This window comes from Epinephelus fuscoguttatus, linkage group LG17 (genome assembly GCF_011397635.1).
Source record: "Epinephelus fuscoguttatus linkage group LG17, E.fuscoguttatus.final_Chr_v1".
NCBI lineage: Eukaryota > Metazoa > Chordata > Actinopteri > Perciformes > Serranidae > Epinephelus > Epinephelus fuscoguttatus.
In genome coordinates, this window is record NC_064768.1 from 40335584 (window position 1) to 40357634 (window position 22051).

Consider the following 22051-nt stretch of genomic DNA (forward strand, 5'->3'; position numbering starts at 1 on the left):
TTATGTGACTAAGTGGCTCATTTAACAAACCACACAAGCAGCTAGATAAATGTTAGCACGCAAACAACTCTGTCTGAAAGACATGAACCATCGAGAGGGTCAAGCTCGGAGAGGTTAAATAGTAAACACATCCGGATGTGTAATAAAATTGCTGTAACGTTACGTCTGCTAACGTTACATTACTGTAACTAACCAGATAACATGGCTGATGCTGTGTGTAAATTAACAGTTACATAACTCAGATAATTAATGGACACTTCAGGCTAAAGTTAGCGACCACCTCACACACCAGCTAACCACTATCTAAGCTAAACTAGCTCCTCGTAACTTTGTCACTTGGTTAATTCTGCTCAGTTTAAATTACCTTAACTCGTTCAGGCTTTAATCTCCGCTCTGTCCCGGTTGTTGATATTCCGGGAGATGTACCGGATCGAAGAACCGGAGTGTCGCTGTCACCGTCCTGCCGAGGGAGCACGGAGGGCCGGTGGGCGGTACGGTGGAGCTAATCTCGGAACATCCCGCGTTGATATCGACAGAGCCCTCGCGACCGAGGACATCCCGTTAATTAACCATTTTTATTATTTCTACCGCTTATAAAACATCTATCAGGCCGAGTCGTGTCTATTTTATTAAATTATCTGCATTAATAACAAGGATAAATATTATTGTAGGTGACAGAGAGCCGCCAATGATACAGCACGAGAGCTCCCATTTCCCGGGACAGTTTTAAACCACATTTGCATGTGGGCTGCTATTGGCTATCACTTACGTACACAGTTCCATGTACGTCTGACGTAACTGCAGCCGACCAATGGCGACAGAACTCTGCAAGGAATAGTTTTATTAGTGAACATTCACTTGAGGCCGTCATGCTGGGGACAAATGGGGGAACAAATGTACTTAAATTAAGTTAAAACATCTTTATTTAAAGAACATGGCTGCTGTCATTGACACACCGTCCAGTTTAAACCCTCAGCCCTTCATCAGGGCGCAAAAGGAGTCAAGAAAACCATTTATGTACATGTATGAATATATAATTTTAATGTTATTAATATTAGTAGCAGTAGTAGTATTAGTATTATTAATACATATTTTTTCATTTTATTATTATTATTATTTTATAAATGGCAAATAAACCAAGTAAGCACTTGGCAGCTCTTACAAAATGAATATAAGCCAAACTGACTAGAATTCTGAAAGATAAGGATTCAAATGTACTTATCAGGAATAAGAGACTTATTAACAATACTTTCAGATCCCTTTATGAAAATATATATAAACCATGAAAAAAAACATGTTAAATCCAAGTTCTTTCTTGGACACAATCAACTTGAAACAAATCCCCAATGAAATGCCTTACCCTGTGGAATTTCATTCAACATCTTGGAGCAAACTGTCTCCCTTATTCATTCAAATGACAAAATACATGTCGAGATACTAAGTCCTTCCTAATCTCTGTTGTATTAAACCAGGTGAGTCAGGAGAATCCTCCTCAGACTACAGAGCAATACATTTAATTAACTGTGACAATAAAATATTAATCAAAGTAATAAGCAACATTAGCAAAGTTTTTACCAGATCTAATTCATGTAAATCAAACAGGGTTTATTAAAATAGGTATTTGCAAACCAATACAACATGTTTTAGTATCATACAATATCCAAAAAAGCACAAGGTTGATTCATTTTGTTAAATTATTGTATAAAAATTCTACAGTTCAGATTTACACCAACAATTTACTCTCTGGAGAAATCAAAGTAGAGAGGAGTACTAGACAGGGCAGCCCACCTCCTCCACTTCTTTTTGCTTCAGCTATACAACCATTATACTAACTGGTGAATGCCGGTGGGTAGCAGCAATTTTGTGCTGGATGGTTTTTGTTTTGTTTTGTAACACTTGTGGAGGCGCATCACCTTCAAAATGGCCTCTCATTGTGATCCATTGCTGTCAATGTTTACTTGACCTCTGTCCATCCTTCTGCACCCTGATGAAGCCTTAGGGTCGAAACCGCTCTGTGTTTTAGGGTGTTTTCACACTTGGTCCTTTTCAGCCCTCTCAACGGACTCAGAGCGGTGACTCAGCATTTTTGCACATATGTGAACACTCAAGAGAACTCAGATCCCTCAGGAGCAAGCCAAACTCAGACCATGTTTGCTTCACTCTGCTCTTTGCCACAAAACCTTTTTATAATACTGTACATTTAATGAAGTGAAGACAACAGAGCACAGCACATTAAAACTGTGACTACATGGACTTTTATATTGTTTAAACACATATTGGTGAGTGACGAGTACCAAAACAGGGAAAAGCCTGTGATCTAAGGTCTTGCTGCAGGAGATAATCATGTCTATCACCGTACATCAGTTTCAGAGATTGTGTGCTGTACAGTAGGGCCATAATTATGATTTTGGACAAGGCAGTGAAATTGTGAACAGGTGTATAAACATATATATATATATATATATATATTTTAAAAACCTCACCTATACATTTCTCACACAACTGGAATTCACACAAGCTGCTTGTTCCTCAAACTGTTGTTGACTGGTAGCAAATATGAAAAATGACATGTTTCAGGTGATGCAATTCACAGCTTACAGTTAAATTCATATTTAGGAATAAAAATATTTTAACAACACATTTCACTTGATGTTTTACACAAAAATCTCTGGGTCAGTTGTCCTGTACCAGCCATAAGAATGAAAAAGCAGTTTACACCCTGCTACACAGTTGGTATTGAGCATCCAACTATCAAAGAGACAACCTTTAACCTTTACTAGTGTGCCAGATAAACCAAATATGGCTGTAAGACATTTAACCAAAAATATGTATTCAGCATTAACAAACAAAGACAAATCTTTTTCAGTCATCATCATCAAACTTGATCTTCTTCCCCTGGAAGGCCAGGATTTGTCCTTGCTGCTCCTTCCGTTTCTTACTGGCCTCCCAGGATGGATGCAGCGCCTGCTGTGGTGCCTGCTGGGAAAAGACACCTCCACCCCTGCGATCGTTTTGCCTGATGACACCACCTCTGCCTCGCCCCCTCCCTCTGCTCACAGAGGAGAAGCCCTTCTCTGGCGACTCAGGATGTCGGCCCTCAGGACAGGGTTTGCTGTACTTGGACCCTGGACTCCTCTGTGCTCCTTTCTCCTGCATCTGGAACTTGGACTGTTTACTGAAATCTCTACTTTGACCACCACCACCTCTCGGCTTCCCTTGCCCCCTAAATCTATCCCCACCTCTCCCTTTGCCTGCACCTCTGCCTCCACTAGGCTTGGATGCAGAGAGCGAGGAACAAAAAACAGTCTGAAGCGAGGTCGTTTTTGATTTCAGCCTGGACTCAAGCTCATCAAGTTCACTCGGGACCTGGTCCGCCTTCTCAGCTTTCTCCTCTTCTTCACTCTTCTGCTTCTTCTTCTTTTTGAATTTGCTCACTTTCCCGAGAAAGAAGCCGCCATCGTCGTCGCTCTCCTCAGACTGGGAGGACTGCTTATGGAAACGCTCCTCTGTGCTGTCATCAAAGTACTCTTTCTCTTTCTCATCATCATCATCATCATCATCATCTGAAGACTCTAAATCACTCTCTTCCTCGTATTTCGTTTCCTGATGCACTTCAGGTGTGGGTTTACGACTGGGTTTCCTCTCTGCACCTTTACTCTGACATTCATTTTTCACAATGTCTTTTACTTCACTATTCTTTACTAACACTGGTCTCACACTCTTAGACTCTGGCATTTCTTCCCTCAGACCATCAGCAGTATCAGCTGCAGGAGTTGCTTTCACTGTTTCCTCTTCAGGCTCAGCAACAGATGCATCTTCAGTGTCTTTAAGGAAACTGTCTCCTTCCTTAATGTCTTTGATTTCCTTTTGCTCCACTGTAATGTCCTCCTCCTCTTTCTCACTCTGTCTCTCTACCTTTGTGTCTGGTAACTGTGGAGTCCCCTTCCCAGGTTTATTTTGCACCTTTTCCTTCGCTCCCTGCTTTAGCTCCTTCATCCGCTCCTCTTTGAACACTTTCACAGCAGCTTTAATGGCCTCAATCTTCTTGTTGAACTGAGGGTGGGTGGCGATGCGCGCTATGGCCCGGTCAGAAATGGTAGACTTGGGGTTTTTGCACACCTCCTCAAAGTTGAGAGTCTTCTGCAAGGCTGTCTTGGTCACCTACAGACAGGGAAAACAGTTTATCCAGACAGACATTTCAGCAACTGTCCCACCATTTTGAAAAAGGCTCACCAACTTGTTATTAGGAAACCTACCAGGTCTGGTGCGAGGACCTTCATGGCGTGGATCTCCTCCACCAGTCGGGCAGCTCTCCTCTGATTCCTCTCAACTTCCATCTCTTTCCCCTTCTTCTTCTTCAGAGCGCCAATCTGTCGTGTCAGCTTCCTGATGATCAGCGCCCTTACCCTCTTCACCTCCTTCCTCATCTTCACCACCTCGTTGTTGAGGTTCAGGCCCTTGTCCTGCTTTTTCGCTTTGGGTTTAACAGCTGATGGAATGTTTTTCGCAGTTTTATCTGCGGCCTGTGGCTTTGCTTCTTCTTCTTCTTTTTCCTCAATATCTTCACCTTCCTGTTCTTCATCATCTGACTCATCATCTTCTTCCTCATCTCCGGAGTCATCCTGCCCTTCTTCCTCGTTGGCTTTTTCTTCCTCAATCTCCTCCTCCTCCTTCTCTTTCTCCTCAGCAGATGGCTCCATTTTCTCTGTCTTGTCCATGGTAAATATTATCTGTTGAAACATAAGCCAGTCTTGGATCAGTCACTGAGTGTAACTCGCTTCACTGGAAACAACCACAATATAACATGTGACAGTGAAAACAACAACAGAAAAAACAACAACCCCAAATCCAAGAAAGTTGTCACGCTGTATAATGTACATATAAAAACAGAACTGATTTGCAAATCCTTTTCAACATATGTTCAGTTAAATACAGCCCAAAGACACAATATTTAATGTTCAAACCGATAAACGTTATTGTGTTTTTTGTAAGTCTGAATTTGACGCCTGCAACACGTTCCAAAAACATTAGGACAGGAGCATGTTCACCTGTGTGACACCACCTTGTCATTTAACAACACTCCGTGAGTGTCTGGGAACTGAGGACAGTCATTGTTGAAGTTTTGAAAGTGAATTCTTTTCCATTCAGAACAAAACACGGTGAAGCAGCAGTTTGTTATCATGCAGCACAAACATGGAATAACCTCCCAGATGATGATGATGATGATGAAGATGATGTTACACAGTCCAGACTCTGAACACTTTTAATTCACAGCTTAACACATTTGTTTTTTACACTACCTGCTCCATCCTGTAATGACTGCAACTTTATTTTTAAACTTCATTTTAAACTTCGTTTTGAATAATATTTTTACCTTTGCACCTCTTGTCTGTGCCTTAGTTTTAGGGTTGACTTTAAAATCTTATTGATGACATTAGATGCTCTTCGTGGCTCCAGATTACACTTCAAACCTGTTAGTCCCTTATGAACCTCTGCATAGTTTAAGATCTTCTTCTTCTTCTGCTAGTCCCAGAGTCCAGGCTGAAGACGAAAGGGGACAGAGCTTTTGCAGCCAGGGCCCCAAGGCTCTGGAACAACCTGTCCGAGGAGATTATATATATATATATATATATATATATATATATATATATATATATACATATATTTTTCAATGTTGTTTTTAGATTTTGTGCTTACCTACCCAGGGACTTCAGATGGAAAGTAGTTGACAGCTAAATCGGACAGAAAGCATCTTTTCTCATCTGAGATTAATGTTTTTGGGTTTTTTTGTGCACTGTCCCTGTCCAATAAAGAGTTATTATTATCATTATTATTATTATTATTATTATCATCATTATTATTATTATTATAAGGCTGTCTGTCTTCGTTTAAGTCTCTGCTAAAAACATAATTCTATCAGAAAGCATATTCTGACTCTATCTGAGCTGTCTATTTTATTTCTATCTTATTGACTTTATTTCCTATTTATTATCTTGATTTTAGCTTTGGCCTTCATTATTTTATCTTTTATTAGATGACATTTTATGACATGTTATTTGTTTTATTCTCCTGATGTTTTACATTTGTTTAGTTTGATTGTACAGCACTTTGTAAAGCTGTTTTGAGATGACATATGATAAGATAAAACTTAATTGTCCACACAGCAGGATAGAACAGCAAGTTGATTGGCAATAGAATACTTTTAGAATAGAGATAAAATACAAAAAGATATATATCAGACACTAAATTTAGACACAACTATACACTCAATACTATTTACAACGTTTACTTGTGCACATATGGAAAAAAGAATATGTGAATATGAATTTATGTATGGGTATGTACAGCTGTACAGGATAACACCTGCACATTGGATGCCATACACACATAATTTGTAGTGTTAAAATCAAAAACAATGTAAGAACAATTTAAACAGTGTTGCCTTGCAAAGGCAGATACCATAGAGAGACATACTGCAAAGAAAGGTGCTATATAAATAAAGTTTATCATATTCTTCCATTTTTAATAGTTACTTTTTTTATTGTAAATCATTTAGTACTTAATTTTACCTTGTATGTATTTTCTCTCTTTGGTCTTTTACTGTAAGTCTCTATCCTTTACTAAGTCTTATATTATATTGCTCTGTTAAACGCTGTGAATTGCCCTGATGTGTGAAATGTGCTGTACAAATAAAGCTGCCTTCTTGCCTACATTCGTGTTACACCACGGAGTGCTTTTATAATGTGATGTTGCAGCTGAATAAACGTTAAAACAAAGTACATCTCTGCTGAGGGAGCAACCAAGTGGTTAAAGCCTGAACAGGACTGAAAACAAACGTGGTTGAGCCAGCATGGATAACTTTACCTTCTGACGTCATGTGGATAAAGGGTTTATTTCACGTACCAGCGGCGTTAACACGACAAACATCGAAGTATTAACTAAAATAAGATCACTTGACTTCAATAAGATCACACTTACCACTCAGGAATGAACATTACTGATTTAAAACTGAGAGAAACGTCTCCACTCGCAGGGCGCCGCCATGTTTCCTCCGCCGCCGACGACGTGATGACGTCAGACGTCGGCAGCGTAGACGCAGCGTGTCGTGAAAAGGGGAGGGCCTTCACGGGACTGTTTTTATTTATTTCTTTGTTTCATGTTCATAAAACAACAACAATGGTGGATAATTGAAGAAGTGTGAACGTTAGGATGAGCGGATGACATTTCCAGTCACAGTTACCAGACCGAGAGCACCGGTGAATCAACAGGGGGAGGATGAAGCGGCGCAATGCGGACTGCAGCAAACTCCGACGGCCGTTAAAACGGAACCGAATCACCGAGGGTATATATAGCAGGTAGAGAAAAGGGGCTGGAGGGACGTTATTGTATAACAATGGCGCCTCGCTGCATATGTCAAGACAGCGCTGCCAGGCTAGGCTACATGTATATTTAAGCTAGCTTTGGTTGTAGCTGCACACACCGAGCTAAATGAACGTACCCGTGTATTGTCACAATTAACCGTCAGGCCTAACGTTACTGATGTGCTGTTCGGTCATGATTTAATTCAAACAGTGGCTGAATCAAAATGAAAGGTGCGTGTGGGGCTCAGTGTGAATGTTATCAGTGTAAATCTGCCGAGTTAAAACCAGACGTGTTGAACTTGTGAAGAAGATGATGAAGCTCGAGCTGTGACAGCAGCAGTGTCAGAGGCGCTCGTTTTGATGTGCGGGGTGACGCCGGCGGCGGCGGGGCGCTCACCTGTGCTTTGTCTGGCAGAGAGGTCCAAATGTTAACACAGCAAAGACACAATAAGCACCAGAGTTAGACGAGGCTCACTGGAACATGTCAGGAGCTCTTTAGTTTAAGAAGATGCATACATTAATAGCCTCTTCCTATAGATTGATTGATGATGAGCCAAACATAGGACGCCAGGTGTGCTTCAGGTAGCATGTCCAGACATGACACCCTGCACATGCATGCTCAGTTTAACCCTCTCTTTCCTCTGCTTGTCAAGATGTCTCTCAGCTGTTAACTGTTTTAGTTTCTTTGACAGTCTTGTTGGCTACATCTACATGTGTATGCACGCTCACTGCTGCACTGTTTAATCTGCATTTATCTACCTTTATATTCAGTAAGAACCTCAGGTAACACTGCAGTCGCACTGGAGATGTCTAATGAACACTAGACTGTTGGTAACCTGATTATTGTCGTGATCCCACCTGAACCAGTCACGTCCAAATTGGATTTCATAATTTATTTTGTGATTAGCTAGTGTATGTAACATTTTGGTGTTCTTGACTTTAAAGGACATCTTGAGTGGCCTGCAGACTGATTTTAAACAACCCTTGACTTGTCCTCTAAAATGTACTACATAATTAACACAACACTGGTTAATCAAGCAGGATAACTTTGCATTTTTGTCCTCGACAGCTGGATGGCTGCTCTACCGGCTGTGGCTCAGAAGGAAGAGCAGGTCGTCCACTTATCAGAAAATCGGTGGTTGAATCCCCGGCTCCTCCAGTCCACATTTCAAAGTATCCTTGAGCAAGATGCTGAACCCCAAATTGCTCTCGATGGCTGCTCCATCAGTGTATGAGTGTGTGTGAATGGGTGAATGTGACATGTAGCGTAAAAAGTGCTATACAAGTGTGGTCCATTTACCATCCCGTTGGAACAGGGCAGCGACTCCACGCTGTAGCTGCCTCTGATCGGCGTACAGCAGTGATCCCCAGCAGGAACTGGACAGCACCTCATATTATCCCCGACTCACCAGTCAATAAAATGCAGCTGTGGTCATTGTCCGTAGCTTATTCCAACCCATAATAGACGGTTGGATGTCATTTGAGACAGCGTAAAATGAAATTCAGTTCATGAACAGCGACAACCTGTCTTTCAAAATATACTACAAGTCAAGCAAGATCACTTTTGTTCATTCACCTCACGATGGCAGGACAGTCCTACAGTTAGTAGACATGCACCAAGTAGAAATTACTCAGGCAGAACCAGTGTGTTTTCATAGATAGACGGCGAATAAGCAGTTACCTGACACCAGGTATTTCCTGCTAGGTAGCAGACATGGTGAATGGTAAATGGACTGAACTTGTTCAGCGCTTTTCTAGTCTTCTACCACTCAAAACGCTTTTACACCTCATGTCACATTCACCCACTGGTGGCCGAGGCTACCATACATGGTGCCACCTGCTACTCAGTAACCCTTTATACACACTCACGCACTGGTGGAGCAGCCATTGGGAGCAATTGGGGGTTCAGTATCTTGCCCAAGGATACTTCGACATGCGAACTGGAGGAGCCGGGGATTGAGCCACCGATCTTCGGATAAGTGGACGACCCGTTCTACCTCTGAGCCACAGTCACCCTGTGGCCACAACAAAGTCAACAGCGAGGGCTGCTGCTTTCATGAGCGGTGGAAAGTTGAATACTTTGTCACTGAAATATAAACCGTTGCATTAGTGTCATTTGCATGTGATTTTTTTGAAGTAAACCCCCAGTTATGTCACATGATCTAATCTGGCCCTCATTCAAAAAAAAAGTCTGGACACCTGTGACCTAAACCTGTGTTAAACCTTGTGTCGTTTCCCCTCTTTGTCCCTTTCTCTTGTCATTCTGTTTAACTATTTTCTCCATCTTTTTTTCTCTGTCTTGTCTTCTTTCTCACACAGTACGTTCCTGTACCTGAAGTTCCTGGTAGTGTGGGTGTTAGTTCTGCTGGCCGACTTCGTGCTGGAGTTCAGGTTTGAGTACCTGTGGCCCTTCTGGCTTTTTATTCGAAGCGTCTACGACTCCTTCAGATATCAGGGACTGGTAAGAGCCTGTTCGTATGACCCTCATGCAGCAAAGAAACACTCAGATCAGTTTGCAGAGCTGAGATGCTTGTTAAAAATGTAAAACAAGTTTTCTTTGAGTGTGTTTGGGTCAGTTGTGTGCACACATGCTACAGCAATCCTGCACAGTTGTTAATTGTCTGCCTCTTTCACCCACACCTAGGCGTTCTCTGTGTTCTTCGTATGTGTGGCGTTTACGTCAGACATCATCTGCCTCCTCTTCATCCCAGTCCAATGGCTGTTTTTCGCTGCCAGCACCTACGTATGGGTCCAGTATGTCTGGCACACAGGTTAGTCCAAGTTTTCTTTGGACTCTTTATTTTTCTGCCAGCGCACCGGCTACTTTTCACCTTAAAAGACTCACAAGAAATTCACGGCTGCCAAGTTTCTCCCAGCACGAGACTCAAGAGGGCTGATTTGTTTTTTCTTGTCTCTTACTTTTTCATGCAGAAAGAGGAGTCTGTCTACCCACTGTATCGCTGTGGATCCTGTTTGTGTACATCGAAGCTGCCATACGGTTCAAAGATCTGAAGAACTTTCACGTAGACCTGTGTCGACCCTTCGCTGCTCACTGGTAAACCTCACACATTGCTCTTTTAATGCCCATGATAAATGGTAAGAAGGAAGATAACTTTGTGTTTCTCTTCACCTCCCAGTATCGGCTATCCTGTGGTGACTCTGGGCTTCGGCTTTAAGAGCTACGTTAGCTACAAGATGCGACTGAGGAAGCAGAAGGAGGTGCAGAAGGAGAATGAATTCTACATGCAGCTTCTACAGCAGGCTTTACCGCCGGAGCAACAGATGCTGCAGAGACAGGAGAGGGAGGCAGAGGAGGGTGAGACACACACACAAAAACACAAATCATACTACAGAACAGACAGTAGAGACTGTGCCATTAGTTCACTCATTGACTGGGAACAAGGAAGACAGGGGTTTGTTATCACTTAACACAAACGTAGACGCAACGCTTTTGTTTTTGCTCCAATTTTCAGAGCTTTAAGTTAAAGATCTAAGACTGTTAATGCACACAGAAGACTAATTTCTCTCAAATTATGGTTGCAAATTTGTTAAAATCAGTGTCAGTGAGCACCTCTCCTTTTTTAAGATAATCCGTCGACCTGGCAGGTGTGTCATGTAACGATACTACACAGCTGTGTCCTGGGATGGTCACAGTAAAAGACCACTCTAGAATTTGCAGTTTTATCCAGGGGGGAAAAATTATTTATAAAGACTTGGTTCAGTTCAGTCGAATTCAGGTTTGTTTGCCCCCTCAGTCCGGTTCCAAATGAACTCTGGTGCGGTTGGTTTGTGGTGAGAAGGTGTTCCGGCCTGGATGTGAAGCAACTGCAGTCACATGACACATTGTTTGGGTTAAACATGAGCATGTTACAGTCCTGGAGGATTATTAATGTGCACCTCCTCCTGTACTGCCTTAATATGCACATTCAGCACATCCAATGCATCAAAACATTGTTTTCTAGTTGGAGCCGCGTTTGCCTCGTTTTCAAACTGTATGCTTTGACTAAAATGAACAATGACAGCAATATAGTCCACGATGAGCAGCGCTAAAATCAACCTGCGTAGTTGTCCCTCCATTGTGACATTAGAAAGTGTCACATTTATCTTGCAAGTGTACTCTTCTTCAACGTTTGCTTTACTTCCTGGATTTTTCCCACATGGAAATTCTGACCAATCAAGAGCAGCTTTCTCACACAAGGCATTTGATCTGGTCCTCTTGTAAATGCTGCCGTGAGAACACCAACCAACTCTAGGCAATTATACAACTTTGGAACAACATGAGTCCCTGATTCAGACCAGAGGAGACCACTCTAGGACTGACAGCAGCCTTAGTTTAGCCAGCTGCCAGCTTTCACACTGGCCGACACAACCCAAATCAAACACTGAAATGCACCAGAGTTGACTGAGTTGCATCAAACAGGTTTGGTGTAAAAGCACCCCAAATTTTTTTCTGTCTGTTTTGTATTTAATAGAAAGCAACCAAGTATTCCTGTAACAGCCTGCTGGCATGTAGCTATATATCAGCGATACTCAACTCACAGCCCGAGGTCCATATCCAGCCCCTGATAGGGTGCTGGGTGGCCCCACAAGCATCGTCTGTCTGATAATGAGAATACGTTTATTCATACTGGGATTTTTTTATACTTTTTGTACAAAAAGAGTGAATAAAAAGCATCAAAACAGAGCTTGTTTTTGAGAAATAGGTGCCAGGAGAACACCCACCCAGACGCCCCTGACAGAGGCCCGGTCATGCCCCAGATGTCCTCAATTTCTAGAAATGCCCCTTTGCACGCCTGACCTGTGCAGGGCTGTTGCATTTGGCCCCTGGCCTCCTGCCATTTTGCAAAATTGGCCCCCAGGCAAAGCAAGTTGAGTGTCCCTGCTGTATATGAATCTTGTCAGGGATGTTCTCTGATTTGTGTCACTCACAAAAACCATCAATCAGTCTGTGTTTATGGTCAAATAAGTTTCTGGTTTGCCTTGGCTTTTGGTTAATGTCAGGAACATCTGTATGTGTCTCGTAACACTGTCTACATCTGTTCTCTTCCAGCTGCTTTAGCTAAAGGGATCTCCGAGGTAGAACCCGCAGTAATATCCCAAAATGGAGCACCTCCTGGAAAGAAAAGCACCTCAGTCCCGCTACCAGAACTGGAGTACCGGGAAAAAGGGAAGGACAGTACTGGCAAAGAGCGTGAGGGCAAAAAACAAAACACAATTGGAATCAATAACAACAGTATTATACACGCACTGGACTCCAAACTACAGGAGACAGAGTACATAGAGAACTACGTCGGAGCAAAGAGACTGAATAATGACCTGGCAGCAGAGAACACACACGCCGACGCCAACACACACTCCACTTCCAAAGAGGAAGTGGGGGGGATGGGGAAGAACTACAAAAATGCCAGCGGAGGCGGGGGAAACATTCCCAACTCGTCTCCACGGAATCACAGTTCTTCAAACGGCAGCGTCCCGCCAGGTTCCTCCACCAGTAAGAATGAGAAGAAGCAGAAGGGGGCAGGGAAGGGGCAGAAGGATCCAGTGGAGAACTGCATCCCAAACAACCAGCTGGGCAAGCCGGATGCGCTCGTACGGTAAGACACACTCTGTCGTTCTGTTAACGCAGAGCTGTAAATGTTTTCCAGCATCAGTTTCACTGGGTTTGTTTTTTGGTTTCACTTTAACATTTGATTGATGGAAAAGCAAACACGACTTTACTTACTCTCACAGTCGTCATCCTGCGCACAATAATGACGTAATTGTTCCTATACTGGTGACAGGAGACGTGTTTGCCTCTGTCGTGGTTTCTCTCTGACAGGCTGGAGCAGGATGTGAAGCGTCTGAAGGCAGATCTTCAGGCCAACAGGCAGCTGGAGTCAGAGCTGCGGAGTCAGCTCTCCTCTCTGAGCAGCCAGGACCGCAGCCTACGCTCTGAACTGGGCCAGCTCCGCCAGGACAACGAGCTGCTACAGAACAAGTGGGTACATGGGCAGTATACTCACACAGTATACTCACCTAGACTCTGACAATAATCACATCTGAGTTGTTACGCAGTAAATAAATTTCTTGTCAGTATGTTGAGGAATTTCGCTGGTTAGTTCGGGGCTAGTATTGCGTAGTCGGACCTGTCTCCACAGCGCTGTACGTGTCAGCGCCAGAGAAAGGTCTGGAAGCACACAGTATCATTCTGCTGTAAGAGGAAGAAATGACCTGTCACAATTGTCTTGGACAGCACTAAGCTTAGGATGTGGCAGTGGTGGAACATTTGCATGTGGGGAGATGACAAATTCTTCACAAAATAAAACGCCACAAAAAGCAGTCACAGTTTGTCATATGTTGTCCGTGTGATTCAACTTTTAATGATAAAAGAGACAAACATAATTTGATAGTCGAAGCCCTGAAGGTGAAGCCTGACTGTACTTAAGTTATGGAGGAGCTCACTGGACCTGTTAAAAGCATGATTTATTGGCTGTATGTGGCTGCAGCACAACATTTTTTATGACGATATTACAAAAGCTCATGTGAGGTCATTGTTTCATTGGTGAATTCGATGTCATTGGCGTACACTGCTGCCAGGGTGAAAAGATGTAGCAAATCAACTGTGACTGCCAGGCTGTGTCAGAAAACAGATCAGCATCATGCATAAAAGTCCTGCGACCCGACCCATAATCCAACACAGGCTCCAGTCCCTCACATGAAGCTGGTTCTCCGTTCTTGAATTGGACGTCTCTTTGACTGGATGGTGAAAACATTCAATCACTGCCAGGTTAGGAAACATGTTAGCATGCTCCTTCCACCACCATCAAACCTCCAAAGGATCCCAACTCCATGTAGGCTGCCACCTCATCCTCGGGCTGCACAGTTTCATGGCTGGAGTCCTCCACGTCGGTGACCAATGTGACCACGGGGTCAAAGGTTACACTGGTGTCACTGACTTTCAAAATAAAAGCAACTGCAGCTTGTGATGTAGATGTTGAGATGTTACACATATACTGCACAGCTTTTTACTGCGTTTTAGTGTGAAAAATAAAAAAATAGCTAGCTACACTTCAGTAGACTTTGCCTGCAGTTTTTTTCTCTCACCTTGCCTCTCAGGGCTTCCATAGTTTGAGGCACAGGGAGTTTGAAAGGGTATTACGTCTGTAACCTTTATCAGTGAAGAGCCTTGGTGTACAAACATTGCTGTCTCTGTTAGTGTCATGGTAATGGTTTGTTATCAGTGAACAACCCTGAAGGTTAAACCACTTTAAATCGTGGCTGTATGCACAAACATTATTGTCAAATTTGAGTCATAGTTGCCACCAAACCAGAAGGAAGATAGAGACTGCAGCAGTGGAAGTGCAAAGTGTGTTCATCTTATGATCCAGCCAGGTTGACCATGTTCCTCTCTGTACTTCAGGCTCCACAGTGCCGTCCAGGCCAAGCAGAAGGATAAGCAGACCATCTCCCAGCTGGAGAAGAGGCTGAAGGCTGAGCAGGAGGCTCGAGCCCTCGCTGAGAAACAGCTGGCCGAGGAGAGGAAGAGGAAGAAGATGGAGGAGGCCACTGCTGCCAGAGCCGTGGCATTAGCTGCTGCCACCAGGTGCTCGTTAGATGAGTGTATCTAGCCAAGCTTTGTGTCATCAAAGGGAACTTTTACTAATATAACCTTTTGCTGTTTTTGTCTCGTGGCCAACAGAGTGGAGTCGACGGACTCTCTGCGTGGTCGCATCAGAGAGCTGGAGACGGAGTGTAAGAAGCTCAGCATGGACATGAAACTTAAGGAGGAGCAGATAAGGGATCTGGAGGGCAAGTGTCAGGTGAGGAGGAACAGCACGACTCATTTTCTGATAAGATAATTCGTTGGGTTCATGATCGTGACTTCCTGGCTCATTAAGGAGACTAAAATACATCATCTGAGTTCTGTGACTGTAGCTGGGAATACGCTCTCATTAACAAGCTGCTGCTGCACTTGAATTTCTAACAACAACAAATGTGATCACTTCACTAAAATTACATGACATTTTAATTTGAGTAATTGATGCAATTAAACGAATAGACCCCCTGTGAATGTGATGCATTAGGCATGTAGCTCAGCTTTGTTCACATAATGATGCTGTTAAGTCATTTATGATAATATTTGATTAGCGTCAAATATACTTGAGGAGTAAATGTTTCTGCACCTTCATCTCACTTCATACTATGTCTCTTCCCTCTGCTGTGACGTGCAGGAGCTGAGGAAGTATAAAGAGAATGAGAAGGACACAGAGGTGTTGATGTCCGCACTGTCAGCCATGCAAGAGAAGACCCAGCACCTGGAGAACAGCCTGAGTGCTGAGACCAGGATCAAACTGGACCTCTTCTCTGCACTGGGGGACGCCAAGAGGCAGCTGGAGATAGCACAAGGTAGGAGGCAGTGAGTTATCGATGTAGAGCTGTTTTGGGTTTTTTTTTTTTTAACATTCAAAGCTTCTGTTTTCGAATGAAGCTTCTTCTAGACAGCTGTTGTTCTTCTTCTTCTCCGTTTTTATTTACGGCTCACAAACCAACTTTATAGCTTTTTAACTTTATATAACGAAATAGCAGCGATCTCATAGCGTGCCTGAAATCTTGCGAGCTCTACATAAAGCCCAGCTGGATACTACTCCAGGTAGAGGTGTCTCGTCCTCGGTCACATCCAGACCTTGAAAATAAGGCTGCAACCGGTCCCATTCCTTGCAACAGAGGCATTCCTCTTCTGTGGGCACTGGGGCACAGCATTCACAGGTACACCACCAATCTCCAGAGCTACGCAGCAGCCATTCCTCCTCTCTCGTCCTCTACCTGTTGTGCCTCTCTCTCTCTCTCCTCCTCTGTTCTTCAATTTCACGAAGCTCTTCGTCAGTGTATTCTGGCTCAAATAAATAAGGGCGGCCATCAAACTGTGCAAAATCAAATTCCTCCTCCACAAAGTCGAAGTCTGGCAAAAAGTCAGCCATTATTCTATAAATCTTTCATAAAATAAATGAATGAACTTTTCAGGCTACTGTCCGGTTCTGCCTTCCAGCTGTTGCTGCTTGTTCTCACGAGATTTCAGGCACGCTATGAGATCGCTGCTTGTTCTCGTGATATTTCGGCTGCACTTTGGAAAGCAGAGCTAGATGGTAAGCAAACATGGCAGCACACCGGTAAGGTAAGACAACACGTTTACATGTCGTTTTCTATATGTTCTCTGACATTTATCCTAACGATATGAGGCGGTCTTTGTGGAAAAAAAGCTTGTTTAGTGGACTAACTTTGCACTTGAAGGTTGCCCGTTCACTTAGGTTTTAACAGGTCTGACGCTACTATGTGCCCCGGCTGTATCTAGGCTAACGGCTAACATGCTAACTATTATTTTTATGTCACTAGTCACTTGAAACAAATTTAGGACGATAGGAGACAGGTTGAAATAAACCAAAATTTCCCTTAAGTCAAAGAGTCTGGCTTTGTATTACCAACGCTATTTAATGACTATAATTTTAATTATCGGAATAATGCATAATAATTTAAATGTCCTGGTATTGGATCACTTTATGACAGTAATTGATTTTCCTAGGGTTTTTGTGTCCGAAGACGTTTGATTTATCTGGGTTTTAAGATGCTGAAATAACCAAAAACAAGCAATTCTGTCATCACATACCATGATAGAAAATGTAATCAATTTTGCCTGACAATATGTCAACATGTAGGAAGGAATCTCTCAACCCCCCTCCACAGGGAAGCTGTCAGGGATTCAGTTCACAGAGCTACTTTCAGAGTAATGCCTCATTTCCACCAAACTCTTTCAGTCCAGCACCTTTGGAGCCAGCAGTAAGTCTTCAGACATGGTACCTAGACCCTCGGTGTGTTCAGACAGTCCTCTTAAATGTGGGCGGGGTTGTTGTCACTCACTGCTCCGTCCAGCACTCGCTGTATTTCCTCATCAGCGGTGACACAGATGGAAGTCTGCACCTGGTTTATCGTCCACAGAACGAGGCTGCACGCCCACATTTTCACAACAAAATAGAACAGGCTGCAGTGAGAGTCTCTCTCCATGGGATATTTCAAAATAGCAGCTTTGTGCATTTAGTCCTTCTCAGGCAAGCTCAGGGGTTTAGTGTTGCTGTAGCCCACAGGAAGTGAGGATTACAATATATGACCTTCACATAATCCGCTCCAAATGAATCTATATTTTTAAAGTCATTACTAAAAGTGTGTGTCATATAAAAACTAAAGTGATGGTCAAAGTTGTCACAGTGAAATTTAAGGTGTGCTGATGGATTCACGTCATCAACTCATGCATTGAGTAACATTACAAGTTAACGTTCCACCTTAAAAGTTGCCGGCAGTCGGCCCAGTGAATGAAGTTATTTTTTTCTCTTTCATTTTATAGTTGTAGTTTACTGATGTATGAACAGAGGTTACATAAAACCAGAGTGAGCGTCCTCTACTGACCAATCAGACTGCAGTGTTCACAGCTCCACCTTTTAGTACCAGATCTGTGTGCTAGGTACCCCAACAGAGGGGGGACCAAACATGGGGATGCTAAGGAACACTTCTGTTGGGACCATCCACAACTTTCACTGTGGAGACAGAAACAACGTGTACTGAACTGAACTGGACTGCTCGGTGGAAACGGGGCTCAAATGTCCCTCCTCGTCTCTCCGCTGTGATATGACTGTCTTTGTCTCCTCGTCTCATCTAGGCCAGATCCACCAGAGGGAGCAGGAGATCGCGGAGCTGAAGCAGAAGATAGCAGAGGTGATGGCAGTGATGCCCAGCCTGTCCTACTCATCAGACGGCAGCAACCTCAGCCCCGTCACCCCGCACTACTCCTCAAAGTTCATGGACAATAGTCCCTCCTCCCTGGACCCCAACGCCTCAGTCTACCAGCCCCTCAAAAAGTGACTCTGACATCCACACTTTTGTCAGACAGAACTTTGTCTTCTTTCTTTCGGTGAAGCTCTCAGTTCTGGTTTGGGTTATTTTTTGAGTTTACCAGCCCCTGACAGTTTTTGCACTCTAATGTACCACACACAGACACACACAGCGCACACAACCCGTCCATACATATGTGTATTTGGCTTCTTTCTATTTCGGTTCTGTTATCAGAACTATTATTTTGAGCGGGTTGTGAACAATCTGATTCTTTTGTTGTTGGGATTTAGCCATTAGACAGCGTGATCTGTTTGAAGGGGGAGAAAGGAACACACAGTTTGTTGGCCAAATGTCTACTGAAGAACCGTCATGCTTCGCTTCATGTCAGTCTTCTGTTGGTGTCGGTACATAAATCCCCCCACAGCCATATTTTCTTGTATAGTGAACTGATACACATTTAATTTCAGAACAATTGGCTTTTCATGACTGTTTGGTAGGCGCAGGATGCTGTAAGTTTTCAGTTTAGTTTGAGTCTGAAACTCGCCTGTAAAGTTTAGCCCAGCGAGAGATACATGAATGTAAAACGATTCATGTTTTGCTTAAATCAGTGATTGTTTGTTTTGTAATGTTTCAGTTCAGTTACGACAATGTATGTTTGTTCTAAACTAGTGATACTGAACTGATAAACGTTCGCTGTGTCCTTCAGATATTCCGACCCAGTTCATCCTCTTAAAGAGTAACTTCAGTATTTTTCAGCCTGGACCCTTTTTTCTCATGTTCTTGTGTCTGAGTGACTCATGGCAGCAACAGTTTTGAGACTGATGCCGTACTTAGTGAGATCACTGCAGGCAGCAGCAGAGAAACAGACTTTGATGTGCAATTGAGCACCATGAATTTACGTCCACTGAAAGTGTTTGTTTTTGCCACTGACAGGCTCGGATTGTCACTATGAATGTCTTCACAGACATAGTCCTTGTTGTTGATGAGTAAGATCTCTGCTTTTAAACCAGAAACAGGCTCAAAATCACTGCTGTCAACACCTCCAGACTCCATTTACAAAAACAGTAATTTTATCATCATAGAACACGCTTGATTCAAAGTCCATAGGAGCAAAATAAAACTCACACAAGCTGTCCTGGTTCATTTCCCACTGTACATGCTAAAATTGCTGTTTATGTGAATGGAGTCTGGTGGATTTGGTGATGGTGATTTTGGGGCTGTTTCTGGTTGGACAAAAGGGGATGTATCCCTGTATGGATCATTTTCATAAGTTCTCAGACACTCAAGGCAGATCTATACTATCTATACTTGTGCAGTGGTGTGTCTGTGTCACTCTGCAGTTACACCTCCAAAACACTAGTTGGCGGCAGGGTTTTTGTGAAGTGCTGTAAAGTTTAGTTGATTCAAAACACACATTAAACACACATTAAACATGGCTTAGTAGAGACAGTTTCAAACACAAATCAGCTTCACTATAACAAACACTTGTCTTTATCTGGACACATTTTCCAAACAAATACAACATGCTAGCGTTATTAGCACAAGCCTATGACATTTTACATTGTATAAATTAGCCTAGCAGCTAGCAGGCTAATTTCCTTTACTCATATGAAGTCAGGATAAATCACACACAAGACTTATATTTTACGCCTCATGTTTTGCAACCTGCGCAACTCGTTCTGTGTTATCGAGGCCTTGGTGGACACAAACTGACGGTGCTCAGTTGCCTTAAGTGTTTACATTGCAGTTGTTTTTGCTGCCACCAACTGCAGCCCTCCTGCTAAACACTGGACCATTTACAAAACTTGTCGGTCCAATTAGTGACTTAGACTCAAAAACATGGGGACATTTGATCCAGGTCGAAAAAATAGCAAAGTTGCCCTTTAATGCTGGAATAGTGAAGTCTCCAGGATTATCAGTTGGTGGATGAAGCAGATGGAGTTCTGTCCTAAAATAAATGCTACTGCTAGATTTGGCCTGGCACTGCCAAAACGTTAGCGTCCACCTGTTTGCTGCAGACACCTCTCTTCTCCCTCTGGACCAAATTAGAACCCGTTAGGCCATAATGTTCACTGGATTTAATGATGTCGAGGTAACTGGTCGTTACCGTTATCTGCAGATTTTTCAGTGCCTTGCAGTTTCTCTTTCTAAGATGCAGAAACCACATACTTTGCAATCCTGGGATCTAAAAGCATCAAGCTTCAAAGCTGCGTTTCTCTCTCCAGCTCCGATTCGCCGGGTTTCCATCCGAGATTCTTCCCATTCTGATCGGTATTTATAAAACAAGTCAGTGTCAGCTCAGACACGTTGATCCCAATGTTACAGACTTAAAGGGAAAACATAACACTGGACACAGTACACGTCATTTCATGGTGACACAGTCTTGGTACGCCAAACACCAACCAAACTGATTGTCTATTATCGTGCCGAGAGTCGGCATTTAGTTGTTTACAACAATGTACATTAACCCACTGAGGAATGTTTGTTTATTATTTCATTTCAGTTCTTAAGTGCCAAGTGTTGATGTTCGGTTTCCATCCATGTTTGATCGATGTAGCTAGCGTAATGTTTTCAGAAGAGTGCTGTTATTTTATTTTGTTGTCATTAGAACATATTCAGACGGTGTTGTGTTTACAAGGTTCTGGGCTGATCTCAGCAGCTGCTCAGTTGGACTCATGGTGTTATTCACACGTTTATTTATTTGTTACAGACTTTTATTGAGTGGCACCTCCTAGATATTTCCCATCATTCAGTTGGTTTCCTATGTTCTGTTTTTTTTCTACCAGGAAGGATTCTGTGAATGTGTTGTGTTGGGAAAAGGTTGCCCCTGAACCATTTGACCATGTCGTGCTGTCATGTTGCCTACTTGGAAAAAAAAAAGTATTATTTGTGGATCGCTCTGGTGTTGTGACTTCAGTTCTCAAGTTGCTTTTATAAGTTTGTGTCGAAGGAAGAGAAGGTTTTAAAAAAAGAAGTGCTTTGTTTTATCTTTTCATTGCTCCACCATGTTTGTTTTCTTTACTCAAAGTGATGGTGGCTGTGTCACACTTTTTACGTTGGCCATCACTATTAAAGAAAGTCTTGCTGGTGGCAATGCAAGCTGTTCAGTCTGTGTACGCGTCTGCTTCTTCTCTTTATGACACAAGAGGCCAAACGTTTACCCTTCATCTACCACGAGACGATGACAGTGTGGTGCATAACATTTGGGACGTTGAAACAAAAAATGCAAGAAGACAAAACTGATATTTATTTGCAAACAAAGTTTCCGATGTTAAAGGGACAGTTCAGTCCATTCTTGTGAACCTGACATCTCAAGAGAGCCTTAAGGGAGTTTCTTCAAATTTGGCACACAAGATGAACTGATTAGAGTTGGGTGGTTGAAGGTCAAGGGTCACTGTGACCTCAAGACGTTTTGGGCCTTACTTACTTACATACACTAATAATGACAGAATTTCACAGAAACATCTAATAGGATAAGATTATGATAATGAAGTGATGGCATATCCAAAAGGTCAAAGGTCAGCTTCACTGTGACATCATAGTGTTCTGCATGAAACACTTTTCTGGCCGTTACTCAACATCATATCTCAGGAACAGAAGGGGAAACATAAAAGGTGTTTTCACACTTGGTCTTTTTCAGCCCCCCAAATGGACTCAGAGCAGTGACTCAGCATTTTTTGCCCACATGTGAACACTCCAAGGGAACTCAGCCCACCTCCTGAGGTGATCTGTGTGGACACCATTAACAAGGAAAACGAGGCGCACATTTAGATTCAAATTGTCAGTCAACATCAGGTAATGTGTGTTTTTAATCTGGTGGAAGGATGTTTCAG

General features: G+C 42.9%; 2 protein-coding genes across 2 annotated transcripts; one reads left to right on the forward strand and one right to left on the reverse strand.

Annotated features, from left to right (window-relative positions):
- Positions 1-944: 944 nt before the first annotated feature.
- On the reverse strand, positions 945-7074 carry srfbp1 (serum response factor binding protein 1). The gene is made up of 3 exons (XM_049602031.1): positions 6979-7074; positions 4257-4730; positions 945-4161 (listed from the first exon to the last, which is right to left on the reverse strand). Exons 2-3 carry the CDS (start codon positions 4716-4718, stop codon positions 2863-2865), a joined length of 1761 nt encoding a protein of 586 aa, XP_049457988.1. The 5' UTR covers positions 4719-4730; positions 6979-7074; the 3' UTR covers positions 945-2862.
- Positions 7075-7134: 60 nt separating this feature from the next.
- maco1a (macoilin 1a) lies at positions 7135-21335 on the forward strand. Its single transcript, XM_049602025.1, has 11 exons — positions 7135-7355; positions 9681-9822; positions 10006-10132; positions 10293-10416; positions 10499-10677; positions 12412-12955; positions 13180-13338; positions 14761-14943; positions 15040-15160; positions 15572-15746; positions 18046-21335. The coding sequence occupies exons 1-11, from the start codon at positions 7276-7278 to the stop codon at positions 18246-18248; spliced, it is 2037 nt and encodes a 678-aa protein (XP_049457982.1). The 5' UTR covers positions 7135-7275; the 3' UTR covers positions 18249-21335.
- The last annotated feature ends 716 nt before the right edge of the window (positions 21336-22051 follow it).